The sequence below is a fragment of the Arvicanthis niloticus genome, chromosome 10 (genome assembly GCF_011762505.2).
Source record: "Arvicanthis niloticus isolate mArvNil1 chromosome 10, mArvNil1.pat.X, whole genome shotgun sequence".
NCBI classification, from domain to species: Eukaryota; Metazoa; Chordata; class Mammalia; order Rodentia; family Muridae; genus Arvicanthis; species Arvicanthis niloticus.
Window position 1 is genome coordinate 72,917,783 of NC_047667.1, and position 17,466 is coordinate 72,935,248.

Below are 17,466 nucleotides of genomic sequence, written 5' to 3' on the forward strand. Positions count from 1 at the left end.
TAGAATTGATTTTTCAGGAGGCAAAAATCTAGTTAAGCAAAACCTTCCTCCCAAATAAGCCACAAAGAGCTGACAGGTAAAAACTGGTCTCTGGGTGCATCTGTGTGGTACCCAAACCGTGTGGTTCAGAGTCAGGCTCAGACTGAGCCGCATTCTGCATATTGTATTTTCTTGAGTGTCCTTTCTCCAATTTCTTATTTATTTATTTATTTATTTATTTATTATTTATGACCAGTGACCCAGACTACATATAATTTGATTGGTACCCATTCTTCCCTGTGGGAAAGAATTAAAGTACATCTCACCTATGTAAAAGCTAGCCCTTTAGATGTCATCACACTGTCAGTCAGCCAGTTTCCAACTCTTGTGGTGACAGTATCTGATCTCACAGCAGCCCAAATTAGGCAGGCTATCCTGAAGATGAGACAGTGCTTTGGAGTGAAGTCAATTCCAGAAACAAAACTGGTTACTTTTTGGAATTTTGATTTTAATATACACAAATGTAGGATGTGAACTCTTTGTGAGAGAGGGGAGGGGGATAGCCTAAGCTAATATTTACAAAGTGTTGTTTGTGAGAGAGAGGAGGGGGATAGCCTAAGCTAATATTTACAAAGCGACCACAGACTGAAGACTTCCTCTTGTACCTATCTTCTAAAGTAGCATTCAATGCTTTTAAATCTCACAATTCCGAGGTTCAAGAGAGAATGAAGTGTCTTCAGTGTAAGCCTGCCTGCCTGCCTTCTTTTCAGGAGGGTGCTCCAACTTAACAGTCCTATAAAATGAGCTCACATGGAGAACGTTACCTTCCCAATCACAGATCTTGTCAGTGACTGTAAAAGACACCCCAACCAGCTACATAGCGATATTTTACTTAATATTTGATATGTCTAGCATAGTAAACCTAACAGTCAGGAACAGAAAGTCATATCTGAATCCATGGCATGCCTAGGTTTTAATTAGATCATGGTTGCTCAAACAGTCCTTTAGAAATGATTATATATAAACTGACTTCAAAGAATGACAACATCAGGAAAAAAATCAAAGTACTAGTTTTACCCTAGAAAAAGAACCATAAAGTCCACATAGTTATAAAAGTATTTCTGTCCAGTCCATCTAAATATATCTACACCTGCCACCCAGTCATATATAATCTTTGACAAAGGACAGCATTACACTTTCTTGGGATAATAATTATGGCTGTTGGAGTAGTTAAAGAGCTTAACATAGCATTGATTTCCCAAAAGTGTTGGCCTTTTCACAGTCAGAAGTCTGCTATAGAAACTAATGAAAGCCCCATTCCTGTCCTAGGACTTCAGGAAAGAAATTCAACAGTCCTCTTTACAGATCTATACTGGGATGATAGTGGAGCTTATAAAATTAAGCTACACATGGAGTGGATGCTTGGAATCTTACTTCATGGGGAAGAACTAGGAAAAGGTGCTTGTTTCTAAGACAATTCAATAGTAATGACTTTCCCCTAAGATTATTGAAGGAGAAATGACACAGAGGTGTAAGGACAGCTTCTCTCTGGGTTATCAATTTTTCAGAAAAGAAACATTACAACTCACCATGTAAGATGTTAAGGAAACATCCAGAGATGGACCACGTTCCCACAGCAAATTAGTTCATCCAGTTATCCAATGAAGCCAACAGAGAAGGTTCTAAACAGGAAGCACTTACAACAGGGAGGGAGGCAGGGTGCTGCTTGCTGAGATGAGGACTATGTAGGAAAAGTTCACCTGGGGAAAGATCATAGTAGTACCAACCTTCAGAGAGAGTGGATTTCTTTCTTAAAAAAGAAAAAGTAAGAGTAAACTTTATGATTTTCACATATTATATACATCTAATACAGATTTCCATGTGTATAAAAACCAAGCCATATTAAAATGAAGACTGGCTTTGCACCGTAATATGTGTGCATGCATGTATTAATATTAATAATATTAATTAATATATATAAAACTATGGGAAATTAATGACTGCTGACATAATATATTAATAATATAATTAATAATAATTGTATATTATTATTAATATGACATGGGGGCATTGGTAATGACATAGATGCAATCAATGGTCTTTTGTTGGGAGGGGGAAGCAAACATTTATTTTATTGCATTAAACCAGACCTTAACAACAGTATTACAACGTTTGGATGTGATTCTCATATTAAATTAACATGAGAATAATAATATTAATAATATTGTCTCATGTTAATATTAATACCACTATATATATACATACATCATATACATATACGTAGACATATAACACATACATCATATACATACGTATACATACACATTGATTTCAAAGCATTGGCATCAATTACTGTATTCTCTTCTGTGACAAACTCAATTTTACTCGGTGAAAATAGCAATACAGATGCTGTTAATTGGGCATTTAGAACATACCAAATTTTTTCATTTTATCTGTCTGCTATTCTTTCAGATTCACTATAAGATAATCCTACTTGACAAATTAAGACACTGGGTTAGAAGAGACTGTATCTTCCATATAGGATCACAGAGCACAGAAAGAGGAGGGCAAGAGGAAGAGGCCTGTCTCCAGCCTCACAACGCAAAAGCCTTGACTCCACCCTTATAATGGCATACACTGTGCATTGGTGGATATCCAGGGCTGGTTCCCCATCCATTGCAGTCTCTAACTCACTCTCACTGGAACAGATAAGAATTTGGTGAGTTGGCAACAGTTGATAAGTTGAACCTATGAAAGCAGGGCTCTGGACTGAAAGCATCCAGGCTGACGAGCCCAACTCAAAATAAAGAAATTTATAGTTTGATTATCAACATAGAGGATGTTAACCCACTCCCTCTGTTTTGAAAGAAGGCCTGTTTCCTCTCTTGCTACAACTCTAAAGAGGAGTATCCTAGAACCAAGAGTTTGTGTTGCTGTCACCATTGCTTGATATGACAAGTGTCTGACAACTCATCTTTCCTTGTTCTTTCAATCATGATACCATGAAGAATGATACCCAAGTTGATGAGACCAAAGTTTTTTGAAAAGAATAAAACAAGAAACCAGTAGATAATAACAAGGAAACACAACAATTTAAACATCCCAGGAAACATGTAGAATAGGAAAATTTCCCTAAAATACTCTCACCTTTTTAAAAACTGAAAATAGATTTTTATATAGTATAATCTGATTATTATTGCCCCTCCCCCAACCCCTCCAAGATTTTCCCCATGTCCTTTCCCACTCAAATCTATACCTTTTCTTGTTCTCCAGGTAGAAAACAAATAAGCACCTTAAAAGAGTAATAATAAACAATAAAAAAGATAAAATAAAAACAAACCTGAGTAGGGAAGAAGAAGGAGGAGGAGGAGGAAGAGGAGGAGGAGGAGGAAGAGGAGGAGGAGGAGGAGGAGCCAAAGAAAAAGCACAAGCAGTACATACAGATAGACACATGTACTCACATACACAGAAGTCCCCAAAACACACAAAATCAGAAACCACACATGTGACCAAAAGACTGGTAGGGTTTATAAAGGATTCTTAGACAAAACTACATGAGACAAAAGAAAACAAAAACTCCAAACACGGCATTGAGTTTGTTCTGTGTTGGCCATCTACTGTTGAGCCTTTGTCTGACCTTAAGTATGGTTTGTTCACACAGAGACACTGTTGGAGAAAGCTGGGTTCTCCTTTTCACTTGATTATCAATTGGAGATAGATTAGGGAGGAGACCTTGTGTGCTCATTCCTCCTCAGTGCTGGGACCCCACTGGTGCGGACCTGTGCAGGCTCTGTGCATGCTGCCATATGTAAGGTCCCAGGTGCAGCAGTCCTGTTGTGTCTAAAAGGACAAAGGAAATGTCTTCGGTGTTTTCTATCCCTATTGGCGCACACAATCTTTTTGCCTTTTAATCAACATTAATGTCATGACCACTGAAGAGGAATTTCCCAATCATTTAAAATCTATATGTTCATAAAAAAAAAAAAGCATAGCTTGAGTCAAATTGTCCACTACTGAAGCTTTAAAGAAGCTTTGGGCTCATAGGAATGGGTAGAGGGGGAAGAGATAACTTTGAAAAAATGGACTCCATCTATTTCACAGAGTGATCACCTAGAGGTGTTTTCCAAGATCCAAGGAACAGAATTATCTTTATAAGCTATTATTGTACTAGCCCATTGCTAACACAAAGATATTTTTTCTGTAATGACATGGAAGGGCATTGTTAATAATATAGATCCAATCAATGACCTTTTATTGGGAGGGGGAAGCAAACACTTATTTTATTGTATTAAACCAGACATTAACCACAGGATTACAGTGTTTGGGATGATTCTCATACTGTTCCCTTTACTCCTTTATTTGCATGCCCCTGTCCACTTTTCCTAAGATGATATTATAACTGTATCCTTCCTCTTCTTCCAGTTTGTTTCTCCTTCCAAGTGCTCCCACACATCACCCCCTTGCTCTCCTTCCGATTCATGGCTTCTTATGATATTTATTCTTGCTACATACTTAGTATGTATAAGGTTTCTTGCATATATAATTTAGGGCTGACCACTTGGAATTAGATGATACATCGGGAGCTTGTCCCTGGAAAAGAGTGACTCTCTCTCAGCAGTCATTAATTGCCCATACTCTTCATCTAGAAGATGCCTTATGAAATCCCCCCCATCAAGTGTTTCATGTAAGAACATTTTACCAGTTTGTCTAGCCCATAATATTTATCATCTATAAAGATATTAATATCTAGGAGCAATGTCTATTATCTATAAAGCCTAATTAATAGATAATGCTGAGTAAGTGTATCTTTGCAACTAAGAGGTTGGTTTTTTTTTTTTATGTATTCATTCATTCATTCATTCACTTAACGTCCTGATCACAATACCCGCTCCTCTCTTCCGAGTCTTACTCTCACAGTATTACCAACCCTTACCCCCTTCCTTTCACATGAGAGAAAGGGTACCCAATGGGTACTAACACACCCTAGCACAACAAGTCACCTCAAGACAATGTATATCTTCTCCCACTGAGGCAGCCCAGCTAGGGGAAAGGGATCCAACGGCCAGGCAACAGAGTAAGCGATAGCCCCTGATCCAATTGTTACAGTACCCACACAAAGACAAAGCTGCATGTCTGCTACAAATGGGTAGGCTGCCTATGTCCAGTCCATGCTCCCTGATAGGTGCTTAAGTCTCTGTAAGTCCCCATGGACCCAAGTTAGTTGACTCTGTAGGTCTTCTTGTGGTGTCCTTGGCCTCGTTTGCTCCCTCAATCCTTTTCCCCCAATCCTTCTCCCCGTCTTCCACAAGGCTCCCCAAACTTCACATAATGTTGGCTGTGTTTTTATCAGCTGCTGGATGAAACCTCACAGATGACAATTATGCTAGGCTCCTGTCTGCAAGCATAGCAGAGTATCATTAAGAGTGTCAAGTGTTGATACTCTTCCATGGGATGGGTCTCAAGTTGGGCCAATCACTGCCATTTCCTCAATCTCTATTCTCTTTATCTTTGCACATCTTATAGGCAAGAAAATCGTGGATCAATGGATCTGTAAGTGGGTTGGCATCCCTCTACCTATACTGGAAGTTCTACCTGGCTAAAGAAGGTGGCCACTTCAGTCTTCAAATCCCTAGATGCTAGGAGTCTCAGGTGGGGTCACCCACATATACTCCTGGGAGACTCCCCTGTCCCAGATCTCTGGTTCATACTAATAACCACTCCCCACCCCCTGCAACTGGTTTCTCTTCTCTCTCCTAACCCTCTTCCACCACAACCATCCCTCCCTCTTGCCACATCTCATCCATACCCCTGTTCCCCTTCCCACCCCATTTATCACCCAGTTCTCTTCCTATATCTACCTCAAATGTCTGTTTTATTTACCCTTCTGAGTGAGATTTAAGCAACCTCTATTGGCCCCTCTGTGTTACTTAGCTTCATTAGGTTAGTGGATTGTAGCATGGTTATCCTGTACTTTATGACTAGCATCCACTTATAAGTGAGTACATACCATGTGTGTCTTTCTGAATTTGGATTACCTCACTCAGGATGATATTTCCTAGTCCCATTCATTTGCCTGCAAATTTAATGATGTCCTTGTTTTTAATACTTGAGTAATCTTCCATTTTGTAGATGTACCACATTTTCTTTATCCATTCTAAGGCCACAGAAGGCTTCCTTGGGAAGGCAGGAAGAAGGGGATCTGAGAGTTCTAAAGGCACAGAGCAGTGCATATACATACACCTAGAACTAGTATTCGTTTCATGGTCTCCAGCTTTTGTATCTGATTCTCTTCTGATTCTGATTGGTGACTTCCACTTACAATGCCCTTATTTATGCATTTTAATAGTTTTCAAATGGTTTATTAACATATATTGATTATAAATACTGGATTTCATTCTGACTTTCTTTGCATGACCTACTTAGGTAATATTCGACCCCCATCATCCTCTCTTGTTCCCCTCTGACTGACCCTCTTCAACTGATTTCTGTTTTCCAATCAGTCTGATTTATACTTCTATTTCTTTTTCATTCTTTGATGCTTTTTCTTTTTTTTCTGTTTTCTCTTTTTATTGTTTTCTTTTTCTTAGTGTGTGTTTGTTTCTGTTTAACTAGGGTTGTTTACAGAAACTATCATATTTAAAGATGCTTGGGGTATAGGATATTTTCAAGCTTGTTAATTATCTACATGAATTTTTATACATGTGTATCTCTTGATATTCTTAAAACTGATTCTCACTTTACTAAACCAGCATAATCCCTAAATATATTCTAAATATTTGCCCTGTAGCCATGCTTTTTTTCCCCAAATCAGACCCAAACTGAAGGCTACTTCCACTGGGGTTGCGTATAGTGATACACTACTCAGAGACATGGGATACAGGGGTGATTCAGACTCAGATGTCGCTGCTAGCAGCATGGAAACCAACAGAAAGAGCCTAGGATTTGTTCACACCATCAAACAATGAACCCTTATTATCCCAAGAGGGCCACTGTTTTTGGATGAGGTTGTGAGGCATTTCTTAGATACTTCTATTTTTATTTTTGAGAAGCACTATTTAGATTTATATCCCATTTTTATTTAGGTCATTTGTTTTCTTGGCTGTTTGATTTCCTGGAATGAATATATATATTCATATATTCTAGATGCTAAACTCTATTAGGTTTGCAACTGAAAAAGATTCTTTTTCAGCCAATGGGCTGCCTTTTCACTCAGTTGGTTGTTTCCTTATAATTCAAAAACTTTTTAGTTTTATGAATTCTGTTTTTTAAATTGTTGGTTTAGTTCCTGAGAGAAAGTGATCCTATTCAGGAAATCCTCCCACACCTGTATCATCTAGGACACGGCCTGTGTTTTCTTCCACCTGTTTCAGTGTTCCAGGTTTTACATTGAGGTCTTTGATCCACATGGGGTTGATTTTTGTGCATGGTGATAGATACTGTTCTAATTACATTCTTCTATATGCAGACATTCAGTTTTCCTAAAACCATTAATGAAGATGCTTTTTCTCCAATGTATGTGTTTAGCAGCTTCATCAAATATTAGATGGCTATAGCTATGTGTACTTATCTTCATGTCTTCTGTTCCATTTGTCTATATGTCTATTTTTATGCCAATACTATTCTGTTTTCATTACTATAGCTCTGTAATATGCTTTGAAATCTGGAACATTATTTCCTTTAGCTTTGTTCTTTGAGCTAAGAGATTGCTTCAGATATGCCTGGTCTTTTGTGGTTCTATATGAATTTTATAAGTTTTTTATATTTCTGTGAAAAATATTGTGAAGATTTTTTTTTATTGCAATTGCACTTAATCTGTAAGTAGCTTCTTGGTAGAATTGTCATTTTTACACTATTAATTATACATATGCATGAAGATTCTTTCCATTTCCAAGAGTTGTCCTTTACCTCTTTCTTCAGAGATTTAAAGTTTTAGTGTGGATGTATTTAACTACTTTGGTTAGGTATATTTGTATGGGTGTGGGGTGTGTGTGTGTATGTATCTCATATGCACGTGTGTGTGTTATAGTAAATGGAAGTATTCTTGTGATCTTTTAATCAACATGTTTATTTGATGTGTATAGAAAGACTGTTAATTTTGTGTCCTTCCAATTTGATGATTTGTTGATGATTTCTAGAAATATTCTTGTGGATTTTGGTATATCTTCCTAGATGGCCATTCGGGTTGTACACGCAAGGCAAGGCTTGAGAATTAGATATGGTGCAGAATACTGAGTTTTTAGAAACTCACCAGGCAGGATCCATGTCCAGGTGTATAACCTTGGCTATGCCTGGAGGTTAGATATTTTGCAAGTTTGCTAGAGTCTGAGGGTCTCAAAGCTTATTGTCCCGACCGAAAAAAATATTTGATGGGGAAAACTGGGTGTTGGGATGGCTTGGGTAGGATTGATCATACTAGGGTGGTGCAAAGAGTGTTCAGTTCAGGCTAGGTCTAGAGATTGAAGAGGTTTCAATTGGGCCAGGACTCAGGACTAGACATGAATGGGGCGAATAGAACCTGGGCAAACACTGGAGTTTGGATGCCTCTCAAGCAGTTGATATGCAGGAAGAGGGGAAGAAAGTAAATGTAGCCTGCTTGGGTCTGTGCAATGTGCAGTGAGTACAAGGTCTCTGGTAATAAGTGGAGTAAGGATCAAGCAATATCCTAAGCAAGGGAGACAGTCTTGGGGGAAGGACCTGTCTCTGGAGAGCAGCTCTGAGTATAGGGCAACTAGAATGAAGGAAGAAGCAGGGTACAATACAGATAACCTACCAGGGTCTGCACAACCCACTGTGGTAGCTACAAAGTCGTTAGTAACAAGGAGGGCTGGGAACAGGTGAATCTCAAAATTAAAAAAAATAAAGAGCATCAACTGACCAGAGAGACCAGATGGAATAGAGGACGAGAGGAGGGAAACCATAGGTTGACTACTTAGGTCTATCCCTGTCTCTGACTCTTAACTTTAAATACTTATAATTATCTCATCCATTAGTATGCATGCAGAAGTAATATTATATGACACAGATAAGCATCATTGAACCAGATCAATCATGTGCTACAAAAGCATTCTTTTCTTCTTCACTGCTTCTTTCCATGATCTAAAAAATAAAGAGCTGGTATACTCAAATTTGGTAAGAGGTGAGCAGTCACACTGTGAAGATGTTATACGTCTTTATTATGAGAAATATGGGAAACACTCATAATCTCTAAAAATATGAAATAATATTCTGTCAATAACAACTGCCAACATTTAAAAAGTACTTAATATTTGAAAATTATGTACATATTAAGTCTTACCCAGGAATGCCAAAGGCTGTATATTTGAAGTTATTAATGAAACACTTTAGTTGCTTATCAATCTTAATTCTGTATTTTTGAGCCCATGGATTATACAGTGATTAGGAAGTAAAGTGCATTAAAAGAAATTCTAGCATCTTTTTTTGTTGTCAAGGATGAGTTTGCCTTCATTCTGATTTCTGGGAATCAAATGGGCTTATTTTTTAGATAGTTGTGTCATGAAGCATGAATGTCTCTGAAAACTCAGGAATTTAAGTGTAAAAGTTTCTAAAGGCAGCCTCTGCAATCTCCTTGTGAGTCAATCAGAACCCATGTTTCCATATGGGCTTTCAGAAAGAATGGTAGAGCAGACCATGGGTAGAAAGCCAATAATATTAGACAAAGGGAAGTATAAGGGAGTAGTAATGGTGAGGGCAGGGATTGAGACTATCAACCAGGTATTGAAAGGGTTAAGTCACCAGTATCGTTTGCTGACCATCAATGAACTGAAACAAATCAAAGCAACCCCGTGTACTTCCAATTACAATTCTATTCACTTATGATGCTTCTTGATGCCTGCTACTATATAAGAAACCAAATGGAATTTCAAGGACAAGAGACTTTGCCAGTAAATAAGATGATGCCATTCTTCCTGATGAGAAACAGAAAGGGGCGGTCAGCTCTGAACACCGTGGACTCGGGAAGCTGCTTTTCAACAATGTTATTTTCTGTGGCAGCAGTGGCCTCGGTGCCCTCCTCTGACACCTCTATGAATGACTTGTGCATCAGCTTGGATACGTAGAGACGACCTCCAGAGGCAATTCCAGAGAGATCTGCACTGGACTCATCAAAGATGTCTTGCAAGCCTAGGGATTTCAAGTGATGCGTCATTTCATAATCCTTCTCTATCTTGAACTGGGGGAGAAACACGTCCACATACTGAGATTTCATTTTCCTTCTATTGGTCCATTCCATTAGATTCTGGAAAGTCAGCTTGTTTTCAATCTATAGAGATTTAAAAGTTTGGAAATGTAATTAGGGGAAGAATGAAATGAGAACTACAATAACATCTGGTGTTCTGTAGTGACACCCTTCTGGGTTTTTCAATAGAAGTGCATGAAATAGATCTGGAGGAAATCACAAAGAGAACATGAATGAAAGAATACATCAGGTATGTTTTAAACAAGTTGCTTATTGTTTAAAGTTGTTTAAACAAGTCGTTTAACTCATGAGGCTATGACATGCCATTGTTTGTGTGTACTACGTGACATGTCCGATCTTTGTGCATATTGTAAAAGACAGAAAAAGCAGAATAATAGGTAGGCAACCAGAACAAAATGTGGTATGTGGGACCATTTGGAGGATGGAAAAGTTAGGGAAAATGGCATAATTATACTCTACTTTCTAAACTTAAAAAGAAATAGTTAAAATTTATAAAATAAATATTATTTAAAATAGAATTAGGCTTATTAGTTCTGTGAAGTAGTTTAAAGATGCTATAATAAAGTAGCAGTAGATATATAAAAAGAATATGGAAATGAGGGATTATCAAAGGAAAACAGAGCTTAGTGGTCATTTAAACCAGTGCTTTCTAATCACTGGCTCATCATGAAACACACATAAAGTCTAAATGTTTGTAGAGTTTGAAAAGTAAACCAGTGGAGGACTGCAGATTTGGCTCAGACGCTTGACTCTCAGCACTTATCCATCGCTTACAACTGTCTATAGTCCCAGTTTTAGGGAATCTGATGCCTTCTTACACAAACGGCCAGCCACATATGTGGTAAAATCATGCAATCATGCAAAATACCCATACACATAAAGTAAAAATTTAAAGATAAAATAATAAATGATAAATAAACCTAGTTGGCCTAAGGTAAAGATCCAGAATCTCATCTCTGAGGAGAGGAGTGACAGACCTCTCCATGTATAACAATCACTCCCATAGGGAAGCGTAGGTTCACAACTCTCTGATCCAACACTTGAGAAAAAGAAGCTCAGAGAGTGAAGTGAGATACACTTGAGGTGCACAACGAGCAATCTTGGTTGTACATCATAGCTGTTTAAAAAAATTCACAAATAATTTTAGTTTATAATGGGAAGGTTTTTCTTTTTCCACACACAGTTGAAATCCTATATGTGGATATCTCTTAAATTAAGATATCCTGAAATTTTAAAACTACTCTTCATATACATCAAACTTATATTTTATAAAAGATCCAAACTTACATAGTCCATTGTTCATATGAAATTTCTATGCATCAATAATCTAGTTCATAGATAATTTATAGCTTCTTATTCTGAATTTCCCTTTCTCCTTAATTCTAGCCTTCTATATTGTCAGTTTTGTTACTATGTAACACACATGCACACACATGCACACACACACGCAGAAAAATAAACATAACCAAGAGTATTCTGTACGTAATAATCCATTGTAGGGCAACTGTAACTTACTTCAGATAGGTCATTCTCAGGCAGCATGATGTACATGCTTATGTCACCATGATATTGGAGCTCAAGCACCTTCATTGGTGGCTCCTGAATGGTAGACAAATTGAACCTCCGTTCTTGATGCATCATATTAACTGCTTTTCCATGACACTGTAAGTTGGATCACAAAGAGGTGCTTACAAGCCGATATAGTCTTACTCATTGACTAAGTACATGTAAAACTGTGAATTTGGTTAGTAGACTTGGGAGCTTTTCTGATATGTCGCAAGTGTCAGTTGTAAGATGCCTTCATCTTAATTAAGTTAGTCCTTTAGTTGAAACATTTCTGCTAGGTAACTTTGGGTAAGGTACCTCACATTTCTGCATCCAGACCCTCACCTACATGACAGAGATAATCTATATATGATGGATGAGCCTCACGGCATGGAACAGAGGGGATTCTGTGGGTTAATATAGAGTTACTAGGTGAAAGATTGTCTGGTACTGAGTGCACTAGTTGAAATTTTTATAAGTAAGAATAAAAATAAAAATTAACTAATAAATTTTATAAATCAATAAATATTAAATTAATTAAAAAATATTCTATACTAAATGGCAATACATAATTTTGTAGGTTTCTTCTCACATCAAAACCAAAGTATACACTAGACCACAAAATCATGTAATTTAAGAATAAAGTCTTAAGAAAATTAAAAATGCCTAAAAGTGGTAGGTTACCTCTGTTATTAATATGTGAAACAATCTAATTCTTATCTTTAAGATACCTTTCATAAATTTAAAGATATCATACAGCTGTAACAAGTTCTTTTTCCTTTTGAAATTAAAATAGACAAACTTGTCAACAATTCTATATTACCCCTTTATAGGACAAAATTTCTACACAGGAGGACAATAAATTCTCTGTCCTTGATTCTATGGACTCCTTCTTTCTAGTAAAATTCTTCTTTTGGCTTCAAAAGAACATACAGGAAACAACAAATTATACAAAGACCCATCGATTGAAGTAAGAGTGTCCTTGTCCTGAGTGGGGAGTGTGATGGCTCAGCCACACAGTGCTATGGATGCAGTGCAAGAGTCACATGTCTTATAAAGGTATTTCACTGACTTGTTTGTTTCTTACTTTTACTACATGTGTTCTACTATTCCCCTTCTTTCACTACCTTGTACATTGACAGCACCAGCTGTGAAATCTGCTTGCAAGAATGCATAGCCCACACAATTACAAAGCTATCTTGTATGGGGATGTGGCCGGTACCATGGGTTTTAAAAAGAAAGCTATAATACTTTTGAAAAGTGCCCATAGAATCCCAAGACAATCCAGGAGACAGGATGCTGCATGCTATGTCTTTATTGTTCAAAGTGAAGGAACATGTACAGTGTGACAAGTGGATGGAAAAAAAAAATGCAGAACAAGAATTTCGTTCCAAATCCTGCCCATTTCAGCCACTAAAGTGCTGACAAGGCCTCTGGAATGCTTTATACTGCAAGTGCAAGAGAGGACAAGTCAAAGTTGTGTTTTACTATGATTTACTGTATTTAATTGTTCTCCATATACAATTTTAAAAGTATTTCTGTGCTCATCTTTCTTCCTCACAGAGACATATAAGTCAGGAACTTTCTCAATCAGGCTTTGAATTCACCTCAGGTTTGGCCTGTAGGTCACTAAAGGCAAGCCAGCAAAAGCAAGCCACTGCTGACTGTTACAGTACTTCCATTTTTAAAATTCCTGATATGGAGTGATATATAAAGAAGATATCAATCTATTTTTATAATATGTGACAAATAAAAGTAAGACTTAAATCTAAACCTATTCAACAGTATTTCTCAGCAGTTAACATAAAATACTGAATGATTAAAATAAAATTTGGATGTCATTTAACTTCAAGTATAATACTTCAAGGTGTGGTGAGTTCAACCACATTTTAACTTGTCCAAGACAATAATGCCAGTTCTATAAAGCAAGAGAGGGATCTTACCACATTTGGTGATACAGAAGAAATTTGTGCAAAGACCACAGTTCTCACCAAGGAATAATTGGGGGTGGGTCCCTTAATGTGTATGTACATACCGTGGGAGACCTAAAACGGCAACTGAGGGTCTCACTCTTGATGAAGGCCGATTTCCATTTGCCTTTGAAGTAAACAGCATTCACCAGCACCATGACAGCTGACGAACTGAGGCTGCTATCGCCCAACACCTTCTTGATTTTGCCTTTTAAAAATAAGTTGAATGGAACAAGGCTCATCAATAGTGAAACATTTTCTAAATGCATTCACAAACTGTTAATAGGCTTGTTTTTTCTTACTATCATTATTATACAAGATGTTAGTAATAGCATTTTAGTAATAAATATGCCTAGTATTTTCTAAACCCTGTAAGGACAGTATTTGATTTAACCGTCATGAAGACTTTACAAAACCTGTGCTGCCATTGTTTTGGTTTCCTGTTAAGTGAACTGAAGCACAGGGACATTAGATAATCAATATAGTCACTCAACAAGAGAGCAAGTGTAACCATCACTGTGTCCGTGGGAGCCCACAGAGATGTTGACTTGCTATCCCAGACTCAACCTGTAACACAACATCATACAGTTGTGAGATGATGTAATAAAGATGTGAGATTCCCATGATGAGGAAATCAAGTCTCACAGAAGGCACTCAAGCAAAGTCCAGGAAATTGAGTTTTAAAAAAAAAAAAAAAAAAAGAAGAAGAAGAAAAACTCAGAAACTCATATATATCACCAAAGGTGACTGATAAGTATACTGAAAGAATATGGCCACACAAACACCAAATGAGATTAAGCAGTTTGAGAAGTGTCCTGTAACATAATAAACTTACAGAAGTCTAGTTTTTGGTTGTGATAAAGACCACACAAAAGAAGTAAAACCTGCAGAGGTCCCCTGTTCAGAGTGCGGCTTACAGAAAACCTTCAGGTGACCCAAAAAATAATCATGAGATTTTAGAAATGTCATTTTCAGAACAAGGAAGCACTGACAACCAAAGCAGGACTCATCAGCCAATGGGAGAGAAGTCCTGGTGGGTGGGCTTTACTGGAACACTGCCACAGCAATCGCACAGGAAATGACAAGTTGTCAGAAGTCACAACTATGTGATGAATTGAAACAACTCAGTGTTTCCCCAAAATAATCAATTATTATTAATAATCAATCGTTTTTCAGTGAAAGTAATAAGATCAACATTTATCTTAAGATTGAGGTGTTTGGTCATCTTACCTAGACCAATAAACCAATATATCTATTTATGATTTAGTTTTAAACACAAAATTAGACCAAGTCATTGTAAGAGATAAAACTATATTACTAAAAGTAAAAATAAATGCAAATATCACTAAAGAAACAAAAGGCCATGGCAACTTGATTCTTATCGGGAAAGAAGTACGCAAAGCCCCTTCATGGTGCTGGCCAAACCACACTGAAACTGTGAAACTCCAAGTAGAATTTTATTCCATTCCAGCAGAAAGGCTTATTCCTCCCACTGCACATTAACAAGACCTTTGTTAGTTACATCACTTATTCTCAAAGCTTAAAGTCTATTCATGAAAGCTTCAAATGGGAGGGGAAATCAAATGCCATTAACTGTTTAATGTTTTATAGAATATCATTTAATTTTCCAAAACCAAGATATGTAAATTTCTTTTGATTCATTAGTAATATGCAAATTATATTTGAGATTTTTAGTGAAGAGTAAGCCAAGGCACAGTAATGATGCAATGATAAATGAGCGAAGGAAGTGGAGAAATTATGTTCCTATTCCCAGGAGAATGTATGTGCTGCTAAATGGAGTGTGAATCACACGGCTCATAGTTCTGAGGTGAAGCAAAACACACATGCATGAATAATATCCACATTTCAAATTAGAACTCACCATAAGTAAATAAATATTAGCTTTAGAATCATTTGATTAACAACACAAAAGATTAATCGGTTTCTGTGTTTTATATTAGAGGAAAACTTTGTATAGAATTCATATTTTAGTTGTAAAACTGTCATGAAGTGTTGCAATTTTTCTGAAAGTACTACCTTGGCCAAATACGTTATTTTGATAAAAAGTATTTCTAAAATATTGAAATCAATCAAACAAATAGTGTAAAACAATAGCAGTCATTACTTTGGATTAGGAGGGACTTTTTTTATATGTATAAAAATTTCCATGTTTCTAGTAGTCTAATATTTACATATAACTGACAACTAGTATAAAACATAAACATATTTCACTTGCCATGTGTCTCATTTTCAATCCATTTATTAATTTTAAATCTGGTTTCCTGTATATCGTTTGTGAAGTCAACTCTTTCCACTTTAGCATTGTATAAGCTTTCAGCACACTCCATGTAGTTCTGCAAATAAGAATATAGATTTTGTATCAATAAATACCACCTAACAAGTACAAAAGAAATATGAGGTTGATTTCTTGATTTCCACTGCCTCCAAAAAGTAAAAAACATGACCAGAACTATAAAAACAGGCTAGTAGTGAAGATAATGTTGAATATCAGTTTTACTTTTTCTGGATTGGGTCGGGGACTGATGGTTAAAGCTTGCTGCCTCAGCTTTAGCGCGTCTTTCACATTATAAATACCCCAGTGTCCTCATCGTCTACCCTTCTAGCTGAAAGGCTTTCAAGCCTACTTATACATAAAACCACAAACTCTGAACATAGCCTAAAAGGCTTTGAACCTCATTTCTTCATTTCTAGTTATCTCCCCATAGTAGGTGCTTTGGTCACTCAAAATTCCTAATACTTCCTCTAGAGATTCATCCATGTGTCCCGCCTTACTGCAAACCTTTGACTGACCCCCTTCCACTCCAAGGTTCCGCATTGTCAGCAAGTGTCCTACGTGTTTCCAAGCATTACTTACTGCCTCTCCATGAGAAGCCTTTCCTAAGTCCCTCCAGTGGCATATACCAATGTCGTCACTTTCGTTTTAAGAAAAAATTAGTATCTGAACACTTGTATACAGCACATTGTGATAACTTCATACACATGTTTAACATATAACTGCCAAATCATGATAATGAGAGTCACCATCTTTTCAAACACAATTCCATCTGTTGCCACAATGTGTTTTTACCTGCATTTGAAATATTCCAAATTCTCCATAAGACACGAAATTCTGTGAAATTGAGACCATGCATGCTTTGTTTACTACTGCATTCCTAACACAGAATGCACTGACTTCTTCTACTTACTGAGTGTTCAAAAGTACATAAATTTAATTTTTAAAAGTTACCCAATTTATCAGCATTCTAGGAATACAGCAAACATATGCATAAATATTTCATAACAAAGATTTTCATACTTAGAAGAAAAAATGTTCAATATAACTTATATTGACCTATATTTACCAGTAGTTATCCTAGTAAATACTATAAAATTTTCTATACCAGTGGTGAAGATTGATTGGAAATCTCTGGTCTATCTTCAGGATGAGATTGTCAGTATATGGATCAGACTTTTCATTTACATATTAACTTTCATCTATCCATCCATCCATCATACCAATCAACTTATAAACACTGATTACAAAGATTAATTTTAAAACTCTATCTGCATTCAGAGAAATTATTATTATAAATGTAAGCTGTCAGCAAGAAAAAGGGCTAAGAGAGGCAGGAGGTAGACAACTACTTTGGCACTACTATAGTCTGTCACTTTCAGTTAGCCCTGGAAGAGTTACAAGTCATTTGACTCTTATACATTTTTCTTTAAGTTCAAGTAACATGTCATACCAATCTCTTT

General features: G+C 36.8%; 1 protein-coding gene across 2 annotated transcripts in view; it reads right to left on the bottom strand.

Annotated features, from left to right (window-relative positions):
• Positions 1–9,153: 9,153 nt before the first annotated feature.
• Serpinb7 (serpin family B member 7) overlaps positions 9,154–17,466 on the bottom strand; it is a 51,828-nt gene continuing 43,515 nt past the window's right edge. For both annotated transcript variants that reach the window (XM_076941680.1, XM_076941681.1), the window contains exons 5-8: positions 15,947–16,064; positions 13,776–13,918; positions 11,711–11,857; positions 9,154–10,258 (exon numbers count right to left, since the gene is read on the bottom strand). In XM_076941680.1, the coding sequence (XP_076797795.1) occupies positions 9,860–10,258; positions 11,711–11,857; positions 13,776–13,918; positions 15,947–16,064 (807 nt within the window). In that variant the 3' untranslated portion in view covers positions 9,154–9,859. The remainder of the gene's footprint in view (positions 10,259–11,710; positions 11,858–13,775; positions 13,919–15,946; positions 16,065–17,466) is intronic.